Here is a 19,774-nt window from a genome sequence, read left to right as displayed (position 1 = left end):
TATTTGTTGTAATTCTGAAGAAGAAACAAAAATGAAAGAAAAACACATAATATTTCCTGCCAGCAGAGTGAGTGATTGCTAATTTAAAAACTCAGCGCCAAGGTTGTAGAAATGAAAAAAATATATATATTATTGTTGATAACCGTTTGAAAATCAGCTAATTTGTATGACGTAGTGCGTAACAATGGCAACACAATGCATACTTCAATCAAGTCCTGCAAGCAATGTTGTCTGACAAATCCATTAAATTTACGGGAGAACTTAAGACCTAAGGGGAGATAATGAAAAGTTCAAACCCAAGAAAATTTAATTGATGACACATCTCAAGATACACAGTTTACTTCAACTGCATGGCGCTTTTTCACATTAGAGATTATTTTTCTTTTCTGGGTGCCTCTCTACAGGAAATGTTCATTTTGTATTTTGAGCTTTTTATCTTCCTACATGTTGTCACTTTTCTGTGAAGTGGTGGGTTGATGATTTACCAGCTTTAGTTGTTGATAGATGAACCAGTATACATCAGTAGACTTCATTAGCATGTTACATTCGCTTCTCAGAGTCAAACTCATATATAGAGGATGGGATGAAGCTGAAGCATATTTTAGTCACAGATCATAATGAATTAAAGTCTGATGTAATGAGGCATAATCAGCTTATTGTCCAAGGATATTATTTATTTATCAGCATCATTACAGGGTTGTTTCAGTTTACTAAACAAGGAACTTATTTACGCGCCATACTGTACATGTGTGGGTGTTTCCAGAAAAAATGCCATATCCTAGAATTAAATAATTTCACGTCAAATAGGAAGTCAATGATATAAATACTGTAAGTAAATGTTTTTTACTTGTAATCATTTTATGATGAAGGTTGTTTTGGTAAATCAAGTCGAAGTAGAGGTACCATGACTAACTACATCTCGATGCATTCTCTAGTTACTTGAATTGCTCTTATCTAAATTACTTGATGGTAATACAGTAAGGATAGCTGTCTTCTACTGAAGCTCCTGGATATCGTATCTGGTTGAGGGTTAGGTTGTGCAGATGACATGAATGTTCCACTGTTGAGTATGATATGTATACAGGTGCCCTTCTGGACATTTACTCCAGAAAACCAACTATTTTTAGAACTCACAATCTTGAATAACCATGCTCAGTAGTCTTATATATGATCTAAATACATGTAAGAGTCACTTAAAACTAAGGGAGTGTGTAAAGGATCTGAGTTTTAAAAAAATTATCATATTTATTCATATGAGAAATACCGGCAGGACACTGTTTAGTAACAAACACCAGTTGTTAATTTGATAATCTTCAAACAGATGCTATCAAAAATTCCACTTTATATTCATTCTGATTATTGCAACCAAGCTCTTGTATAAACAGCCACTTCACATCATCGTTATCAGATTGTTGTTCATCTGTTTTACATGTGATGGCTAGAAAATAATCAACTTAATCATTATAATTTATTGTGAGTTAATTAATTAACAAATTTAAATATTAATTTATTGAAATCACTGATTTCATAGGCCATTACCTTTTTTGGATTTTTATCAAATTTCTGGAAGAATTTAAAATGTGTCCTCGTTCCACACTAAATGTGAAGATAGTTTCTTAAGGTAAGAAGGATAAGATTGACTGGCTCACCCAATAAGACCAAGCTTCTCTGACTTCCCTTACTGAGCACACACCAACCTTTATCGGTCAGCTGAAAGTGTGTCAATTATGCAAGCATGATGAAACTAGTCAAGTGTAGTGCCATCACTCTGTGTTTAATACTTGTACTTGGTTGGACTGTCACCTTATTGACTCTTTGTACTTTCACAAGGTGAATTATTTGCTATCTATTAATTATTTGCTATCAATTTCATCGGCTCCTATTCCACTGCAAAAAATCAATAAGTACAGTGTATAATATAGTTTTTAGATTTTACTATCCCGAGTACTATGACTTGCAGAATCTGAATCATTTGCTTTTGAAATAAACATGTACTTAGTACATAGAGTTTAGTTACCTTCTATTTTCTATAGTCATTTCAAACAATATAACCATGCAGAGTTATTGAACTATTAATAATTATCAGGTTTTAATAATAATTTTGAATCACAATTAAAAAAAGAACAAGATATGTTGTGACAAAACGCATCTGAAAATAATTTTTTTGTTTTTGTTCCAAATGTTTAATTTATTGAGACTATTTCTGTCAGTTCTGAAAACGAGTGGTTTCTTTATAACACTCATTCTCAAGGCCAAAGTCTTACAGCTATTTTTCTTAACTGGTTTTTATTTTAAAGTGAAGTGTGGGATGTGTGAGTGAAACCTGCCATTTCACACACTACCAGTTACATGTACTACCAACAGACTTTTGACTCCCATTGCTTCTGATGAGTCATCCTACTGAGACATGTCCCCTTAGTCACCCTACTGTGGTTAAGACACAGACTCAACCCCACCCCTCTCATCCATTACATGCCTCATTTCCAAAACAAAAGGATATACATATAAGTACAAATTTCCATCCGGAACCAGACTATTCTGCTTGTGATCAGTTTATAATCTGTAAGAGCGCCCTCGCTTGGTTATCAAGGGAATATTACAGCAGAGGCAATATGCTAGTTTGTTTACATCATTCTGACATTTCCAGACATAAGTCATACGCCCGGAGGGCTTTACACCTTAACTGGTATCCACACATACGAATCCCTTTGATTCAAGACAGTCTGCTATTGGTAACCACATTTGAGCGACATTGATGAGTAGGAGCTAAACATAAAGAGAGACAATGTCCTGGCGGCAATGTTAAAGGGGATTCTCAAGAGGCTGTTGTTGAACATGATAAACAGGGCATCATATTGAACCATACAGACTTCCTATGCACATGAGGGAGTTGTTAGAAAGATCTAGTAACATGTGCGTCAAAGTATACTTCATATCAACTCTAGTCATCCCATATCAGAGGTTAACACAGACCTAGATTGTTTATCAATCACTTCGTCTGAGAATCTTCAACCTACAGACTGTGCATGGTTTCAAGTTTGTCTCTACGTGCCAATTTTCACATTAATAATGGCGGATAGAACATCAACAGTTATGATGGAGAACATCAAGAGTTATGTTTCAAAGTAATGCGCCTGACTAATGAAAGTAATCTTATTCAAGCCAAACAAATAAACAAAAAGCAATATTTACTTTCCCTCAGACAAGTCCAGTACTTTCTGACAATTTTTTAGATGAAATTATTTCATTACACATGAGTCTTCAGACAAATAAAGTAGTCTTACCTTGACATCCAGTGTGCTTGTTGAGAAGGGAAACTCACAGTTTTTTAGTTTGATTGGAGTATTCTGAATCGCTGTCAATGGTGACTTGATTTCAGTCATTCTCTGAAGGATTAAAATCAATCAAATCAATCACTTTCGTTTTGTCTTAAAGGGTTTACATTAAAGTAAATTGTAGAATATTGTGTGCATTCAAGATAAATTACAGTCATGTAAGCGTAATGTTGTATAGCTTGAATAAAACATGTGTACCCTAGCGGTTGGGGGTACCATCCAAAATTACCTGCAATTTATGTCTAAAATGAATAATAGTGCTTAAACTAAATCCATTTGCCAATTTGAGAAAGACAATCAGATACTGCTGGCAGTTTTCTAATACAGAAAAACAAAGTTTAGTTCTGTTTAGTTCAGTTAGTTTTGGAAAAAAAATTCATTTGGTTGTGTTCTACTATGGATAACACTTGGCGTGAGGAATAATAATAATTATAATTAGAGTTAAAAAATTAATTATTTTGTTATTTAAAGTTCTGTCTTTAGCTCAGAATCAACTGACTTACATTCAAAATCTTTTCCACATCTTGGTTGCTTGGGTCATAGGGCGGGCCCTGCACGATAAAACAAACATGATTTCCATCAACAAGAATGATTCATTGGATCCAAGAATCTGATTCCTAGAAATTCTTTTAAATAACATATGAAATACTGTCTCCACAGGACACCTGTTAAATACATGCAAGGAATAAAGTGCTGCAAGTTGCTTAAAAAAGGGGCACTTTAATTTTTACAGATTTTAGGTCTGAACAAAGAAACATTTACTACGGCAAGATTTGAACCAACGACCTCTGTTTTAACGAGACAAGTTTAAAACTTGGGTGTGATCCCTGGTTACTTGTCAGCTACTGTTTTAATGGCATCTGACTGGCAACTTGTGAACCAAAATATTGACAACAAATAGGGAGAACTTGTAGTCTGCTGCCCTCTATTAAAACTCTGCTATTTTACAGTGAACTTCTGTAATATGTGTTCTTCATTTGTATGGGAAAGTCAAGTAAAGGAAGTGTTGCTTCCTGTGCCCTATATCATTGCACTATGCGGTTTCCTCTATGCACTACCAAGTGTATGACGAACCAAAGAGCCACTTTACTGTATGACTGAACACAGTTAATTCCCAGTAAAGTGTATACATTCAATGCACAAATTTAGCTGCAGACCATCTCTTTAAGCAGTGCTCAAAGTACTTTATTTTTGCAATTGCATGTTGGTGTAATGGAGTAACAAGAACTGTGCTTGGCTTCTACAACTTATTCTCAAGACACAGTACAATAATGTACAAATAGGCAGCGATACATTTGAAGTGGTATAGAATGCTTACAAATCCTACCACAACATGACTACAGTAAAGTCGCACTTTCTATGCATGTTTACTGCAGAGTATGCTTTATACCCTTGTGTAAAAAGCACTGCTCTTCAGTTGATCTCTGAGAATACATACTTTCTATTTTGAGATGTTAAGAACTATTCCCAATATGACTGGAAGAGCTTGTATCAAAACACACAAACTCTCTATGCTCATTTTGAACTTTCATAAGTACGTTCCATTGTACATCTGAAAACAGTTAATTGTGAATTTTATGTAAAAAAAACCCCTCTTATTTAGGGCCTATCTGTCATTTACACTTTCAGAGGATAAACACTATGTTAGGCTTTCCGCTTATTTTGTTTAACGTTTATGAAACCAAGACTGAAACCAATTTCTTGAAAAGTCAAACACTTGAGTAAAGGTCTGATGAACTAGAGTTGAATATTCCCAAGGGAAACACTTCTATTTCTATCTTTAATGCATAAAATACATGTCAAGTGTTCTTATCATTGGCATCTCTGGAGAAAATACAAATAACAAATGATGTATTTGTCTGGACGTTTGAGATCCCGACCAGATTGTTTGCTTACATGAAGATGGTATATCAAGACCAACAAGGCCACAATTCATGGCTCTGCTTACTGTAAGCAAAGAATCGGCTCTTACAGAAGCAGGGGAATTCAGCGCTTACGTTAAGCGTATTGTTGGGGTAAGCTGGAAAAAAATTTCTTGTGTGTGTACGTACCTCAATTCAAATTACTAGGAATTCTTCACTTACACAGCAAGTGAAACAATTTGACGCTTGCACAGTTAGCGGAGAATGGCGGAGAAATTTTTGCTGCAGCCTTTATGAAATGCATCTAGTGGAATATGCCCCTAACGTAATTGGTTTTGGGATGTTTCACTTTTAAATGTAGTGTCAAGTACTTTTTTATAGAATCTCTGTAAATGTCCAGACTACATGATATTCAACAATAGGAGTACTGGCTTTCTCATGTGTTTCTGGCAGATGTGCCAGCACCTTTTAACAATACAAAATTGTGTAAAGAACAGTATTATAGTACTGCACACAACTTCAAAATGCATTATAGAAGCAATTGATAACAAACATTTAGCCAAATTTGGGAGCACAATGGATATTCCACTGAATTATTCAGGAAATAGGTCTTTCATCTTACCCATAGTGATGGGATCTGGAGCTTTGGAACGCTCAGCTTGTCCTTCTTAATATCTGGCTTCCCCTCTGATGTACTATCGGGAGGAACATCAAATAGCTTACTGGTTCCTTTCTGGTCAAATAGCTTTCTGGTTACCTTAGCTGCATCCGTCTCTTCCTGATCATCACCAACCTTGGACAAGTCTGTGGATTTGTTTTCCTGTGGAGCATTAGACTGCGGTTCTGCAGCAGCTGATGATGTTTCTCTTGAAACCGCTATGTCTTGGCTTATTGATGCTGAAGATGTCTGCAGGTGGCTTTTGATCATGCCGTTTGGCGTTTTGAACTCTTTCTTGGTGCGAACTTTAGAGACAGATTTTGTATTGGCCGAGGATGATTTAGCTTTTACAGGAGTTGTGCTTTTTTTGGTTGGTGATTTAGACTTGGTGTCACTTGAAGCACTATAGCATTGTTTGCCCTTACTACTGCTGCTACTGGACCCATCTGTACCCTTAGCCTTTTCAACATCTTTTTCTTTCTTTAAGTTCACTTTTACATCCTTATCTTTACTCTTTTTTGTTTTAGATATTACTGAAGGTGATGAGGTTTTAGTGGGAGCAACTTGAGGTGAAACAGAAGACCCTCCAGGTTTGGTTTTGGGGGCCTGCTTGGAAGTCTCTTTATTCTTCTGTCCATTCTTCAGAAAAGGGGAACCCTTCTTAGAAGATGATGATGACCCAGAAGACTGCTCTTTCTGTGAGGAGACACTAATGTTGGACTGACCTGCTGGTTTAGAGGTCTTAACCTGTCCATTGGGAGTGAAGGTTATCTCAGTGGAATCAAAGAGAGGACGTGTCTTGTTGTCAACAGGTGTCTGTGGTTCTTTAGGAATGCCCAGAAGGTGAGGCATAGAACTCGAGTCCATCACCTCATTCTTAATTCTACTAAAATTGCCCAAAATGTTCTGCAGATCATTATCCACTTCTTTAGTCTGTAAAAAACCCAGAAGATTTATGAATTACATAGTGCTGAATTTATTAAGCATGAAAATTAGATGCATTTTTAGGGAGGTTTCCTCTTCTATTATAAGAAAGCTGGAACAATTATAGCTCTTTTCACATGACAACAACATTCTTTGCAAAGTGATCTTGACCTTTTCTCATTTCCTACATTCCTTGCTATATTTTATCAACATTGAGTAATCTTGTCCTAGGCCAAGACCTAAGACAAAACCTTCCCCAAGCAGAAGTTTTTACGAAGGATGTATGCATAATCGTTGTGTGAAGGGAATCTTTGTTGCAAACGGAGTTCAAAACATGTTCAAATCAACCGACCCCCTAACCACAAAGTCATTAAAGTTGTTGTTGATGGAAAAGGGATAGTTTAAGGTAAAAATTCAGACATCAAATCCTCAAAAAAAGCAATTTTAAGGGCTTCACTTTCGTGCTTTTTTTGTGTTTTTTTGTTTGCTTTTCGTTTTGAAATTTTTGTGTATAATTACATGCGGGCTAGTGAAAAAACCTGCGGGCGATCGAGAATTTTGGTAGACTCGCCCGGCGGGCGATTTAAAAAAAAAGGTAAGGGAAACCCCTGTCCCGGAGTGCCCTCAGAATCACACAAATGCAATGGTGCCCTGTGAAATAACAAGAATGCCCTCAGAATCACACCGATGGCAACGGTGCCCTGTGACATTACCGGAATGACCTCAGAATAACACCAATGGCAATAGTGCCCTGTGCCAATACCGAATGCCCTCAGAATCACACAGATGGCAATGGTGCCCTGTGAAATAACCAGAATGCCCTCAGAATCACACAGATGGCAATGGTGCCCTGTGCCAATACCGGAATGCCCTCAGAATCATACAGATGGCAATGGTGCCCTGTGAAATAACCAGAATGCCCTCAGAATCACACAGATGGCAATAGTGCCCTGTGCCAATACCGGAATGCCCTCAGAATCACACAGATGGCAATGGTGCCCTGTGCCATTACCAGAATGCCCTCAGAATCACACTGATAGTACTGGTACCCTGTGCCGTTGCTGCAATGCCCACAGAATAAAATTGATAGCATGTAGGCTCAGGGTCATTGCTGCGATGCCCTCAGAAACACACCGATAGCACTGGAGCCCTGTGCCATTGCTGTGATGCCCCAGAATCACACTGATAGCATTAAGGCCCTGTGCCATTGCCGTGATTTCACAATAGTTGTCAACAACTGTTCTTCCAAGCAACAAGACTCAAAAGAGGTTTCAACATAGTGCTACCGCAAACCTCCCCTAAAACCTAAAAAGTGCAAAACTGTTACCATCTATCAAGACTACAATTCTCTAATACTTCAAGTAATTCATATGAATTTTTGTCCTACTATTCATACCTTGACTGGTTCAGAGAATGTTGGTCCCATGAATGTATTGCGAGGTGGTGCCCCCGGCATCTCCAGACGCCGCTTCTTCTGGGCAAGAGAACGTGCACTCTCCCTGTCCACCATGGTCCTGGTTAATACAAACAGAAGGAACAAATACACTGTAAATAATCAATATATTCCTTAATCCAAAGTTTCCATTCAATATTTTGAAAAATACAAGAAGTTAGAAGTACCTGTACATTTACAAGGCATGCCATTTTAAAGATTTTCTAACCAATGCCTGTCTCCCACATGAACCACGACCTTTGATGTAGATGACTTACTGATGCTTCCATTTGACCCATTGATGTCTTCCTCTTGACCCATGTCCCCAAATGACCTACTTGTGTGTAATTATATCCCTAAGGTGACAGAGTTTTACAGGCTGTCACTTTGATTAAAAAGACAGACTACGTCGTGGCAACAATTGTCAGCTCTATTGTGAGACAATCTGATTATCAAGAAACTAATAAATTTTAATTTTAATAATTGTTTGCCTGCTGTAGTTTGTAGGACACTACGGAAACTTGTAAATGAAACTGAAAGAGTTTGATTCTTCTAAGTACTGGATGTGCCTGCAATACATGTATGACATGTCAAAGGCAAGTACGAAGTGCAGTAATTTAGTCCATTTCTCTATTGTTATATGTTACTACAGAAACTATTTACACATCCAGAGGATTAATGTTGTGATTTTTCCTCCAAGAGTTCTTTAACAACAAGGTCAACTCTTAATATCAAACTGTGTGGAATGGCTTGACATGTGATGTATGCACCATGGTGGTATAGGCCTAATCATTCGTTGATATCAGGTGTCAATCCAATCACAAATTAACACTGAAGCCAGACATTGGTCTCTTATAATCTACATGATGTTAAAGTACCTGATCTTTGTTGTTCTGTGTGTACGTAATTGCTCATATGAAATAACTATCATTCTGTACAAAATACAACAAATGCAAGGAACAGTACTACCATGTAATTCCTGTCTAAGATATTCAAGTCCTCTTAAAAATGTTTGCATGCAGCCATATGTTTGTACTTTATATTGATGTATACTGTACATGTACAGCAAAAGACAGTACAACCGCTAGTTCCATGAGGGAGACTAATAAATTGAATGTGCATCCCTGGTCTAGTTTTCTTCATGTCTGCGAAGCACCTGACACACACTACATATACTCTGTCACATAATTGCTGCAACTAATGTTTAGACACGCTTGAACATGAAAACAAACGACAGCAATTGCTCTTTGACCCGCAGGAAATGTTTACCTCCTAACATTTGTATGGTCATTTGTATGGGGCAGGATGATTTTTTAGAGAAATGTAAGTTTCAGATTATTTGCTATTGGATGTTGATCCTTTATCATTGTGTATAATAGACTTGTCACTCTTGTTGTGTACTGCTGCAGAATAAACATGGCTATCCCAGTAAACATCCAAGATTATTCATATTACATGTACATCAAGGTATCAATGAGGTAGAGTTGCAAATACTTGCTCTTGATAGTTGATCATGGGTGACTGACTTCCAGCTGTCAATGTCATCATCTGACATATTGCACCCTACACTACACTATAAATCCTACAGACATACATGTATGGTTTAAGTATACAAAGGTTAGCATAAAGACACCCTTTAATTCTAAATGTACGCTTTCCATGTTTCCATTGAAGTTGGGTAGGTCAATAAATAAGAAAACAGGCAAAAAGAGAAAACAATTATTTCCTGTTTTATATAACTGTCTTTTAAAAAGATGCCAAATGCACACTTGTTTATTGTCTCTTGATTTATTCATTCCCATGAACAAAGTCTTGCTTGTGGCTGGAAACAAATACATGTACAAACACACTTTTAGGCATACTTGTTTAACATGTAGTTACATGTATTAAGCATTATGATTTATTTGACCTAATGATCTTAACAGTGGGTTAGGAATTGCTCAATATATATCCCCAAAACAATTAAGCTTTTGCTTTGTTTCTACTTGTTTAGTTTGGGTATATTTTCCCCATTTACACCTAGCTCAAGTCCCATGAGAAAGGGCAATGTTCAGTTGTTATTTAATTTGTATATTGTAGTCCCTTTCAGGGATCAATCATGTGAATTGACTGGGTAAGCTACGTACCCAACAACACCCAGGATACATGTACAACTGTATGTACTGGTTGGTTTTGTATTTTGTTCACCACATACCATAACACCAAATATCCATTGTAAATGTATACCCCATCTGAATAGGGTTTCTAAGAAGGACATCGTAATTTCTGGGAATGGGTTCAACTAGTTTCTACTATTCTTTACACAAATGCATACACAATGTAATAACTTCCTCATAAGGATCAGGGTCACAATGTGTTACCCACTCAGTGCACAATGGTTGTCACATCATACTTCTACTTCATTCATATCACACTGACTAGTACGAAACAAAGTAAGAGATTGCTAAGTATGAAACAAACTTAATCACTGAATGTTACGAAATGTTTTAAGACCACAAAATCACCACTGCTTAAATCGTCAAAGCAATTGAAATAGATCTTTATTACGGTGCAACCATCTTGAATTGGTTTCATTGTATCAATGAAACCAAACCAAGGCTGGAAAAACACAAAGTCTGGTTCCTAATTGCAAAATTATTATTATTCATTAATGTTATACGTTGCTCAAATTATTTAATTTTTGAAATAGAGGCACTTTCCCTCTTAATGCTTTTACTACAGCCAGATGTGTGAATAAAGTTTGAAGTAAATTTCAATACATTGCTACATGTATGCATCCTGATGCTCCTTGAAATTCCCAAGACAAAATGACCAGTTCCTGCCATGATGACCGCACATTTACTTGCCCAAACTCACCAGGAAAGACGTTCAAGAGTTGGGGATGACATCACTATTCTGAGTGACAGGTTGGGTGTGTATCTCAGAACTATTGTTGTACAGGTATAGGCCTACATGTAATACAGGCTTTTCAAATTGTTCGTAGACACAGTGTTGACATACATGTAGAGCACATACATACTTTGTGTGAATTAAACAACCTTGAACCAGCCATGCTGCAAGTGGAGTAACTATCAACACATTAATATTGAAGAGTTCTAGATCTAATCCTAAATGTGTGCATTACTTTTCTTAACCATAGCCACTAAATGTACATATCAGTCTTCAGCATTATCCACTTAATCAGTCCTAAGCCCTAGCCACTTCATCAGTCCTCAGCCCCATCTACTCAAATGTACACCAATGGTTAACAAATATTACTGTTACTTTTCGTAAGCCTAAGCCACTCTATCAGTCCTCAGCCCTAGCCACTCCTTGAGTTTTTCAGAAACCCCTAGCCACTCCATCAGCCTTGAGGCTCCACAAGAAGTTCTTCTCAGCTTTTGCCATTACACAAATTAAGACACTAAATGGTCTGGAATGAATTCCCATAGGCCTACCTACTGAGCATGGCTATTGTATGAAAACCAGGCCTGTATGCTTCTTTTTTGAAAGGGCAAGGGACACAAGGCATTTGCTCCTTAGTAAACAATACCCTACGAGGAAATTGCAAACTTCTACTGGAGCATTTCAAGGGCACCAAGGCAAAGACCAGGGGCACGGAGGCAATCACCTTCTTTGCCTCCGTGTTCAAGTATTCAGGCCTGGAAACCTAGGTTTATAGCTTCATGCTTAGGGCTATCAGCCCTAGCCACCCTCAAAGATAGCTTCATTTATCAGCGATAGATTGTAGTAGGTACCACACAGCATGATCAGCAAAAATTAATCAATTGCCTTTAGATTGATGTGATACATAACAAGTTAGACCAGCATTTTGTAACTAATTATAACCAATTCAATTTCATAACAAAAACCTGAATATATAACATTTGGACAGTTACATACAATGTACATTGTGTATGTAGAATAGAAAAACACTTGTATAGGCCTACACATACTCTGAAAAAAAGATGGATGTTAAAAATCTGTAAACACAACCAAATCGTAGCACCTTCCAAAATGTCACAAAGTCCTTCTCTACATGTACATGTAGGCCCTACAGTTCATGACTGCATGTGTCCAGGTTTACAGGTGATGGCACTTGCTGCCAACAAAAACTTCAATACATAAATATACAGCATGCTTGGCTCCCATACTGTCAGACCATGGTCAGACTGTCAAGACTAATTACTTAATAGGCCCACAACTACAACCTCCTGCAGTTGTGCCTGCATACTAAGTATTACATGTGTAGGATGGCCTGGTTTAAGGTCAACACTGAAATGCACTGAATAAATTAAAATGTACACAGATGGTGCCCAAGTTTGGGAAAGTTTGACAATTATGCAGCCACCAGCCACAACAACATGTATAATGTAACACCAAAATAGCCCCTTGTCATTCGGTTTTTAAGAGTGTAGATCCACACTTTGCCCTTTATGTGACAGAGGGTGTCCCCCTCCCTATTGTTCCCTTACTTTAATACACTCTTTCCTCTTAACCAGAGATTCCCAGAACACAATGACAGCACTAAACATGTAGGAGGGGGCACACCATGCCACATATGGAGCACCAAATGTGTCAATCAAATAATCTAATAATCAACATTTACTTAGCTAATACTATAAGCTAAGTAATGGGTGTTGATTAGTAAATTATTAGATTCATGATGCAGTTAGCAACAACAACAAAACACAAATTATTTACGAAAGTTTTCTGGTGAAAACATAATTACCACCCTCAGAAACAATGGACTCATCCAGACAGTTTCAGTGGTGAGCTGCCCACGCCACACCACAATGTGTTCAGATGTTCAGTACATACACACTTAAGGCTGAAAACTACAAAAAAACGTTCACACAATGGTATCGGTTTTGTACATTATATGGAGCTTCAAATATTGAGCTTGGCATGACTCTGGTGACTTAACCGCCAGAACTTGATTTTGATGTTCTGAACCACTGGACCATTAACACCCCACTTTCAGGCTATGAAGTATTGCAAATGAAAACAATGATATAGACTGTAGACAAGATTTGTCTCATATCCGTAAGAATACTCTGTGTTCAACAGAATTGAATGATCATCAGATTCCAAGTCAACATCAAATGTTTTTTATAACATTCAAGGTATTATTTTTCAAGTGAACACACAAGACAACCCGGAAGGGGGGGGGGGTATTGTGCAATCATTTGCAAGCACGGTTTTATAATAATGCATGGTTTTATGAGCACTTACAATTGGTAAGGGTTGTTGGTTATGGTTATAAAATGCTTGAAAATATTACTAGACACTTTTTTTTTATGGCTGCATGCTTTCAGGTTTGAGGTCTGTAAATGATGACTTCGCAACCCTTGTCTCTGTCTCGAAATCTTAGTTTTAAGGTCTCAGTGATTTTGAAAAATAAATTATGTTGAGGTCTCGGTCTTGTCTTTGTCTCGTGCAGGCATAGGTCATGAATAGTCTCGGTCTGAGACATTGCTGAGACCTCCTAAATGTTTTAAGTTGATTGTTGGATTTCACCACTTTTTGGTTTTGTAAAATGAAAACAAGTACAAGTTACTTTGTTTACAAAAAGAGTAACCTTGTACATTCCAGGGCTTTTCTGGCAGGCAAGATACCGTAGTAGTCATAGGGGAAATTCTGCAATTGTTGTAATAATTTCCAGTTTCATCAAAAGTTCAAAAGTTTTAAAGAAATGGCTGAAAGTTAATCAAGTTCTGAGATGTGCCCCTATTTTGTAGACAAAGTTGATCAAAATCAGACAATACAAGATTGCTGTAAAATAGAAGATTCAGTCTTGTTTTTCCATGGAGACAGGTATAATCATGTCCAAGCTCTGTGGCTCTCTTACTAGCTTGATTCCTTTTTGAAACATGTACAGAAATAAATCCCAACAGTTATTGCTTTATCCATTTCACCTTATAAAAACACTGAGAACTTGGCAAATATCCATATTTTACACTTTTTAATGGATAAGTCCCAAGTAACCAAAGTTGCATACTTTACTTTGTGAACCCTACTCACAAATTTGACCACGGCTAAACTACCCCCTGTCTGTTCAGGATGCGATTTATTTGAAAATGCCTTGCACTGTTCCCCCACCCTGAGACTGCTGGACTTTTGTTGAGTCATGAGTTTACTGACCCAATGGGGCTGCGGTTAATTTTGAGCTGTGAAATTGTTTTCTCTGGATTTCAAAACAACAAATGTCAAACCCCAGTTTAAACAACTGTTAATTTTGTTACATTTACAACAAGTTGAAAAATTCTGTACCACTGTACTGTTAACATCTAAATATGAATCTTGCCCCCGACAAGGATTTTAACCACAAGGACTGACATGTACGCACAAGTACACAGAAATTGTAAGTGATATGCCAACAATGTTGTTAAGATACCACACCATTATACGTAGGTGGCTTAACCTGGCTATACTTGTATGGCAATGATATGTGGTTAAGATACACCTACAAATATACATTCTCTATACTCTTCACATAAATCATAACAACAAAATATATGTATTATAGCATACGTATGTCATTATAGAGTGTTCATACCTGTGTCAATGTTTAAGTTCCTCCAACCACAAACCATAACCCTTAAAATAATAACAACTTTCTACTATTAGAACAAATTTTACTTGGAAAAATCCAAATGATAAATTCATGAGAAGAAAATGAATGTTACTCAGTAATAATGGTAGCTACAGCATACATGCATGTAGTTTTGTCAAAGTAATAATTATCGTTGGCACAAATTGTTGTAAACAAAATCAATTCAAATGCTACACATGTGTTATAAAATCATCGCTCATCAGCATTTTAAAAAAGCCATCTGCCATATTATTACCACAGCTACAAAGCAGAAGAGATAAGTTTCGAAGCCAATATCAGCTGAAGATTGATTTGAGATTCTACACCTGATAATCTTTCATAATAAGACAAAACTTAACCACCACCCACAGTAGGCAAAGTGATGGCATGGTAACTCAGATTGTGATCAATGTTAATCTTCCTGATCTTAACAGTCTGCTTTGCAGTATGATACTGAACTTGGGTTGTCCGATTTAATGAATAGAAGTAAAAAACCAGCTGCCCTCAACATACATGTATACCTAAACCCATTCAGTTTGTTGGTACACTGTGATACTAAGGCATCCTAGTGAATGTGCAGTCATGCATGATTGTATTATTTGTGTCACAGTTCACAATTCAATTAGATCTTGAGTTTTATTATTGTTATTGTCAGTATTATTATTAAATTATAATTATTTTCTTATCTCTTCACAGGTACATGAAAGTTTGAAACTGTCAAATCATCTCCATAATACATAAACATGATGGTTTCCTTTACAAGTGTGGCCTGATGGAGTGGGTCATAATACCAACTCTTAAGTTACAGTGTAGTGTACAAGCATGAACCATCAATTTGAGTGACCTAATACCTCTATGCACACTGGCTACCATGCACACTAGACACGTACATGTATGTGAAATATTAATATGTCGCTTTTAAGCTTTTAATCTAGGCTAAAAGCCATCTATACCAATTGAACAATGTATCAACACATCACAGCAGCTAAACCTTCAATCGATGTAAAGTAATGACACTTGCAATCCAATCGTTTTTTAAAGATTAAACCATATTGATACCTCACCATGCAATGCCTCAACTCCCATATAATCAAGAAATTATCACAAATGAAGACTATTTATCATAAAATCATCTTTAAGATTTTATTTGAACAAAATTAAGACAATTCCACTTCCTAGATTTCTATTCAACGAATATTTTTTACAAAAGGTAATTGTTCTACACATACTAATTTATTGAGTTTATTGTTTTCAACAATATGTTTGGAAAACTTTATACATTTATATTCAACTAAAGAAAGCGTATAACTTGTTGACAGAAAACAGAGCTTTATTCCTCTTGAGTGTCATGTCATGGGGTTACGTTCTGTAAATACCCACCCAGCTATGTCTCTGTTTAAAAAGGAAAATAATTAAAACATAGGAAGTGCACACCCACATTGTGGCAAAATTGAAAGAGAGCACACCCAAAGGTTAGATTCCTGCTTAGATACTAAGCATTTTGTACTCAATGAGTAGCATGTTGGCCTACTTACTGTGCCTAACAGAATTGGTGAACAATACCAACAATAGAAAGACTGCATAGGATGCAAAGTTTAGCACAAGTGGAAATGCCATGCTCTAGTAATATTCTTAACACAATTAACTATGGACATGTCAATTAGTTATCATGTAGATTGAACAAATCAGTAATCTACATTGTAATTGTAACACACTATTATTTAAACAGAACATATCATAAAATGTTGCAGCAGTTATAGGGTCTAGGCTAAGTAAAACATAAAAAGCAATAAAATGTTTACATAGCAAATAACATAGAATTCAGGGATGCTCAGGCACAACTAACATACACACACATTATGTGAGGAGTTCCAGTTTCAACATGAGTGAAGTACATCAACGGTGCATCCAGAAGTGCTGATATGCACTTACCCTGATTTAGGATACTATATCAGAGTATGACTGCTGTCCGACCTTATCATGCAGGGCCTAGTTTCACAAAGCAGTTAAGCAGACAATTCTGCTGCTGTAAATTTCTTTGCTAAGCAAGAGATGAGTGGGGTACCAGTCATGGTAACTGTATGGTATTCTGAACGGTAGAATATTTATGACAAGCAACAATTTAGCTAAGTGTCCAAATATAGTCTCTTCAAATAATTATTTCTCCACTTTTGCAGGGGTAAACATTACAATTTCTTTGAATAATAATAATAATAATAATACGCAGTGACGCTCATGGCGCTTCAACATTATTACCCCTGGTCACTGGGCCTTAAATCATTCCTTAAACCATCTCAGCTCCCTGTGGAGTATACAGCCTGTGCCGCCAAATATGTAGCGCAATCAGTCTAATCAATCACAAGAACCAACTCTGCCCTCACAGGTACCCATTTACTCCTGGGTGGAGAGAAGCAATTATAGCGAAGGATTGGTCTTGGAAGTTTCACACTGACAGTAGTACTTTTGTCCTTTTAAATTATTTCATTAAGGCCAAATAAACAAAAATAGCAGTTGATCATCTGGATTTTTCAAAAAAGAGGAGGATGAAGTCCTTTTTATTTTAATTTTTTTTCCCCAACATGGCGGCTAAGTATTTCAATTCAAGCAGGCCACCGATTCTTCAGTTTGAAACCAGCGCAAACTTATTTTTTTCTCTATTTTTTTGCATGAGGACCCGGGTTAAAAGGAATTATTACATATATATTCGCTCAAAAGGTTGCAGCCGCGGACAGATACCTGGTATTTTATTTTTTTGCCTAATGAGGCAATTGAAATTACTGAAAACCAAAAATTACGCATTATGAAGCTTGCATGCACTGCCGCACTGTCTTGTAACACACCTTTTACAGATTGGTTTAGTCCGACTCGGCCGAGGCTCAGCAGTTTGTCAATCCAATAGGCTGGTACCTGCAGTTCAGCGCTTGGTGACCCCCCCCCCCCCCCCCAATAAACGCTGAGCATATTTAGAAGTCAAAAACTTGCGATGCGGCAGAAAAACAACAGCGAGTACCGAGCAGAAAATTGCGTTTTGTGAAGATGTTTTTTAATTTCATTTAACATAAAGGCAATGCCAGCATTATGAATAATTGAGTGTGTGGTAGCCTTGCTCAAGGCAGTCGCATTATTCGCTCAGAAAAGATGCCGCTGTAAACCCAACCGTATACCCTGTGCGTGGTGCGTGCGATCACACCGCATGACCCACCCGTATACACACTGTCACATCGTACGACTACTGTGCACACAAGTCATCCGCACTCAGACCACTAACCGCATGCGGAGGCCGTCAGGCCAACAGCTTTGTCGGCTCTGTAACTTCCGGGTTTAATGTGTTTCATGAAAAAATTTCCACTAGTGGAAAAAAATGGGGGGGCTCTCAGATATGCTAGTATGCAGCCCATGAATATGTATATCTTTCGTCAGACCTATCAGACAACACAGGATGTGAGGCAAATGAATTATTCATTTTGACGTCCAATCACGCACTTCCCTTATCACGACCTTTGGACCCTATCATGCTCGCTGAGCGTCCGTGGTGGTGGTGTGTGATATGGTAATGGTAATGGGGCATGGTAATGAGCTGACCGTGGGAACCTCTTCGCTTATTATAGTAATAATGAGGTCAGTTGCTTCAACACAGACCCTACAAGGCTGTCAGCCCGACGGTCGACGCATGCGGATAGTGTACGGGGGCATCGTGTCGTGCGATGTTGCGCACAGTGCATACGGGTGGGTTTTTATACAGCGGCAGTCTTTTTTCGGAGTGAATAATTCAACTGCCTTGAGCAAGGCTAAGTGTGTGGGGAAAGTTTTGGTTGTAATATGGTAAAGGAAACTGCTTGCGCCTTGAACATCTGTAAAGATTGATTTGGCGCATTACAAATACCTACTATTATTATTATTATTTGATACACCTGATCTGGAAAAAACAAAAAAAAACATTGTGGTACATGTTCAGTGCCATTTCGTGTAATTAATATTATGATACCCGATGTCGGGTTAATTAATTTATATTCTAACTAATCCACCGCACTACCTTTTTTAAAAACAAGGTTTTTATAGCTTGCTTCACACCAAATCATCAGACCGCCAGCCCGGCTTGGCAAAGACTCTAGATAGGGGTAAAACTGCAAACACTTTCACATCTCTCCGCTATGTATTTAGGTTAGAGGTAAAGGAAATGATATATTTTGTTGAAAGTAGGGTGTAGTGTCAATATTCAACTGCAAGTTCAACATTCAATTTGTCGTGTCAGCACCGACCGACTGACACAGTCAGCTGCCTGCTGCTGAATATGAGAAAATGCATTGCCAATTTTGTCAGACAATTCAGAAAATGAACCGCACTTACCTTCAGTTTCAGTCACCAGAACTGGATACGACGGGTATTAACGCAACAAAATCTGCAAAATGCGGCTAATTACTTTATCAAATTAAAGAGTACACTCTTTCTCAAGTCAAAATTGTGTTTTGAAGGGGGTAACGAACGTAAAAAGGAAGAGAAAAACTAGCTCGAACAGCCCTCACTCACAAAACAGATGGGCCCGAGCACTACGACTTTTTACATGTTTGCCAACGGAAATGGCACGAAATGGCCAAGTTTTCTGAAGGAAGATGAGTCTCAAATGTTCCTCTATCGAAAAAGTGAAATACTCCGTGAAAACTCGTTCCGTTAAATGTTGAAAATCTGACAAACGTTGATGGTCAGACATCACAGTAAGTTGAAACACTGCGTATCGCCATTGCTGATTTCTAAATTCTTGAAAGCGAGGCTCATTTACATAATAAATAGGTTCAGTCGCTCATCAGTCAATTTTGTTCTGATATTTCATTTACAAATTGTTAACTATTTTTGTTTGCCTTTTTCTTTGAGCTTAATATATAAACAACAATTTCTAATAAAATATAAGTTTAAATTATTCAAACAAAGGCCACATTGAATCATGTTTATGTATCTGGCTAATCTAATGTTAGACTGGTTAGCGAGTCTATG

General features: G+C 37.3%; 1 protein-coding gene across 2 annotated transcripts in view; it reads right to left on the bottom strand.

Moving 5' to 3' along the window:
- The window catches only part of LOC117305537 (AF4/FMR2 family member 4-like), a 97,551-nt gene extending 78,038 nt beyond the window's left edge, over nucleotides 1-19,513 (bottom strand). For both annotated transcript variants that reach the window (XM_033790418.1, XM_033790419.1), the window contains exons 1-5: nucleotides 19,133-19,513; nucleotides 8,176-8,293; nucleotides 5,820-6,788; nucleotides 3,839-3,886; nucleotides 3,285-3,386 (exon numbers count right to left, since the gene is read on the bottom strand). In XM_033790418.1, coding sequence (XP_033646309.1) covers nucleotides 3,285-3,386; nucleotides 3,839-3,886; nucleotides 5,820-6,788; nucleotides 8,176-8,289 — 1,233 coding nt within the window. In that variant the 5' untranslated portion in view covers nucleotides 8,290-8,293; nucleotides 19,133-19,513. The remainder of the gene's footprint in view (nucleotides 1-3,284; nucleotides 3,387-3,838; nucleotides 3,887-5,819; nucleotides 6,789-8,175; nucleotides 8,294-19,132) is intronic.
- Nucleotides 19,514-19,774: the final 261 nt, after the last annotated feature.

The sequence above is a fragment of the Asterias rubens genome (assembly GCF_902459465.1).
Source record: "Asterias rubens chromosome 8 unlocalized genomic scaffold, eAstRub1.3 super_scaffold_89, whole genome shotgun sequence".
Lineage (NCBI taxonomy): Eukaryota > Metazoa > Echinodermata > Asteroidea > Forcipulatida > Asteriidae > Asterias > Asterias rubens.
This window is presented reverse-complemented; position numbering and strand designations above follow the sequence as displayed.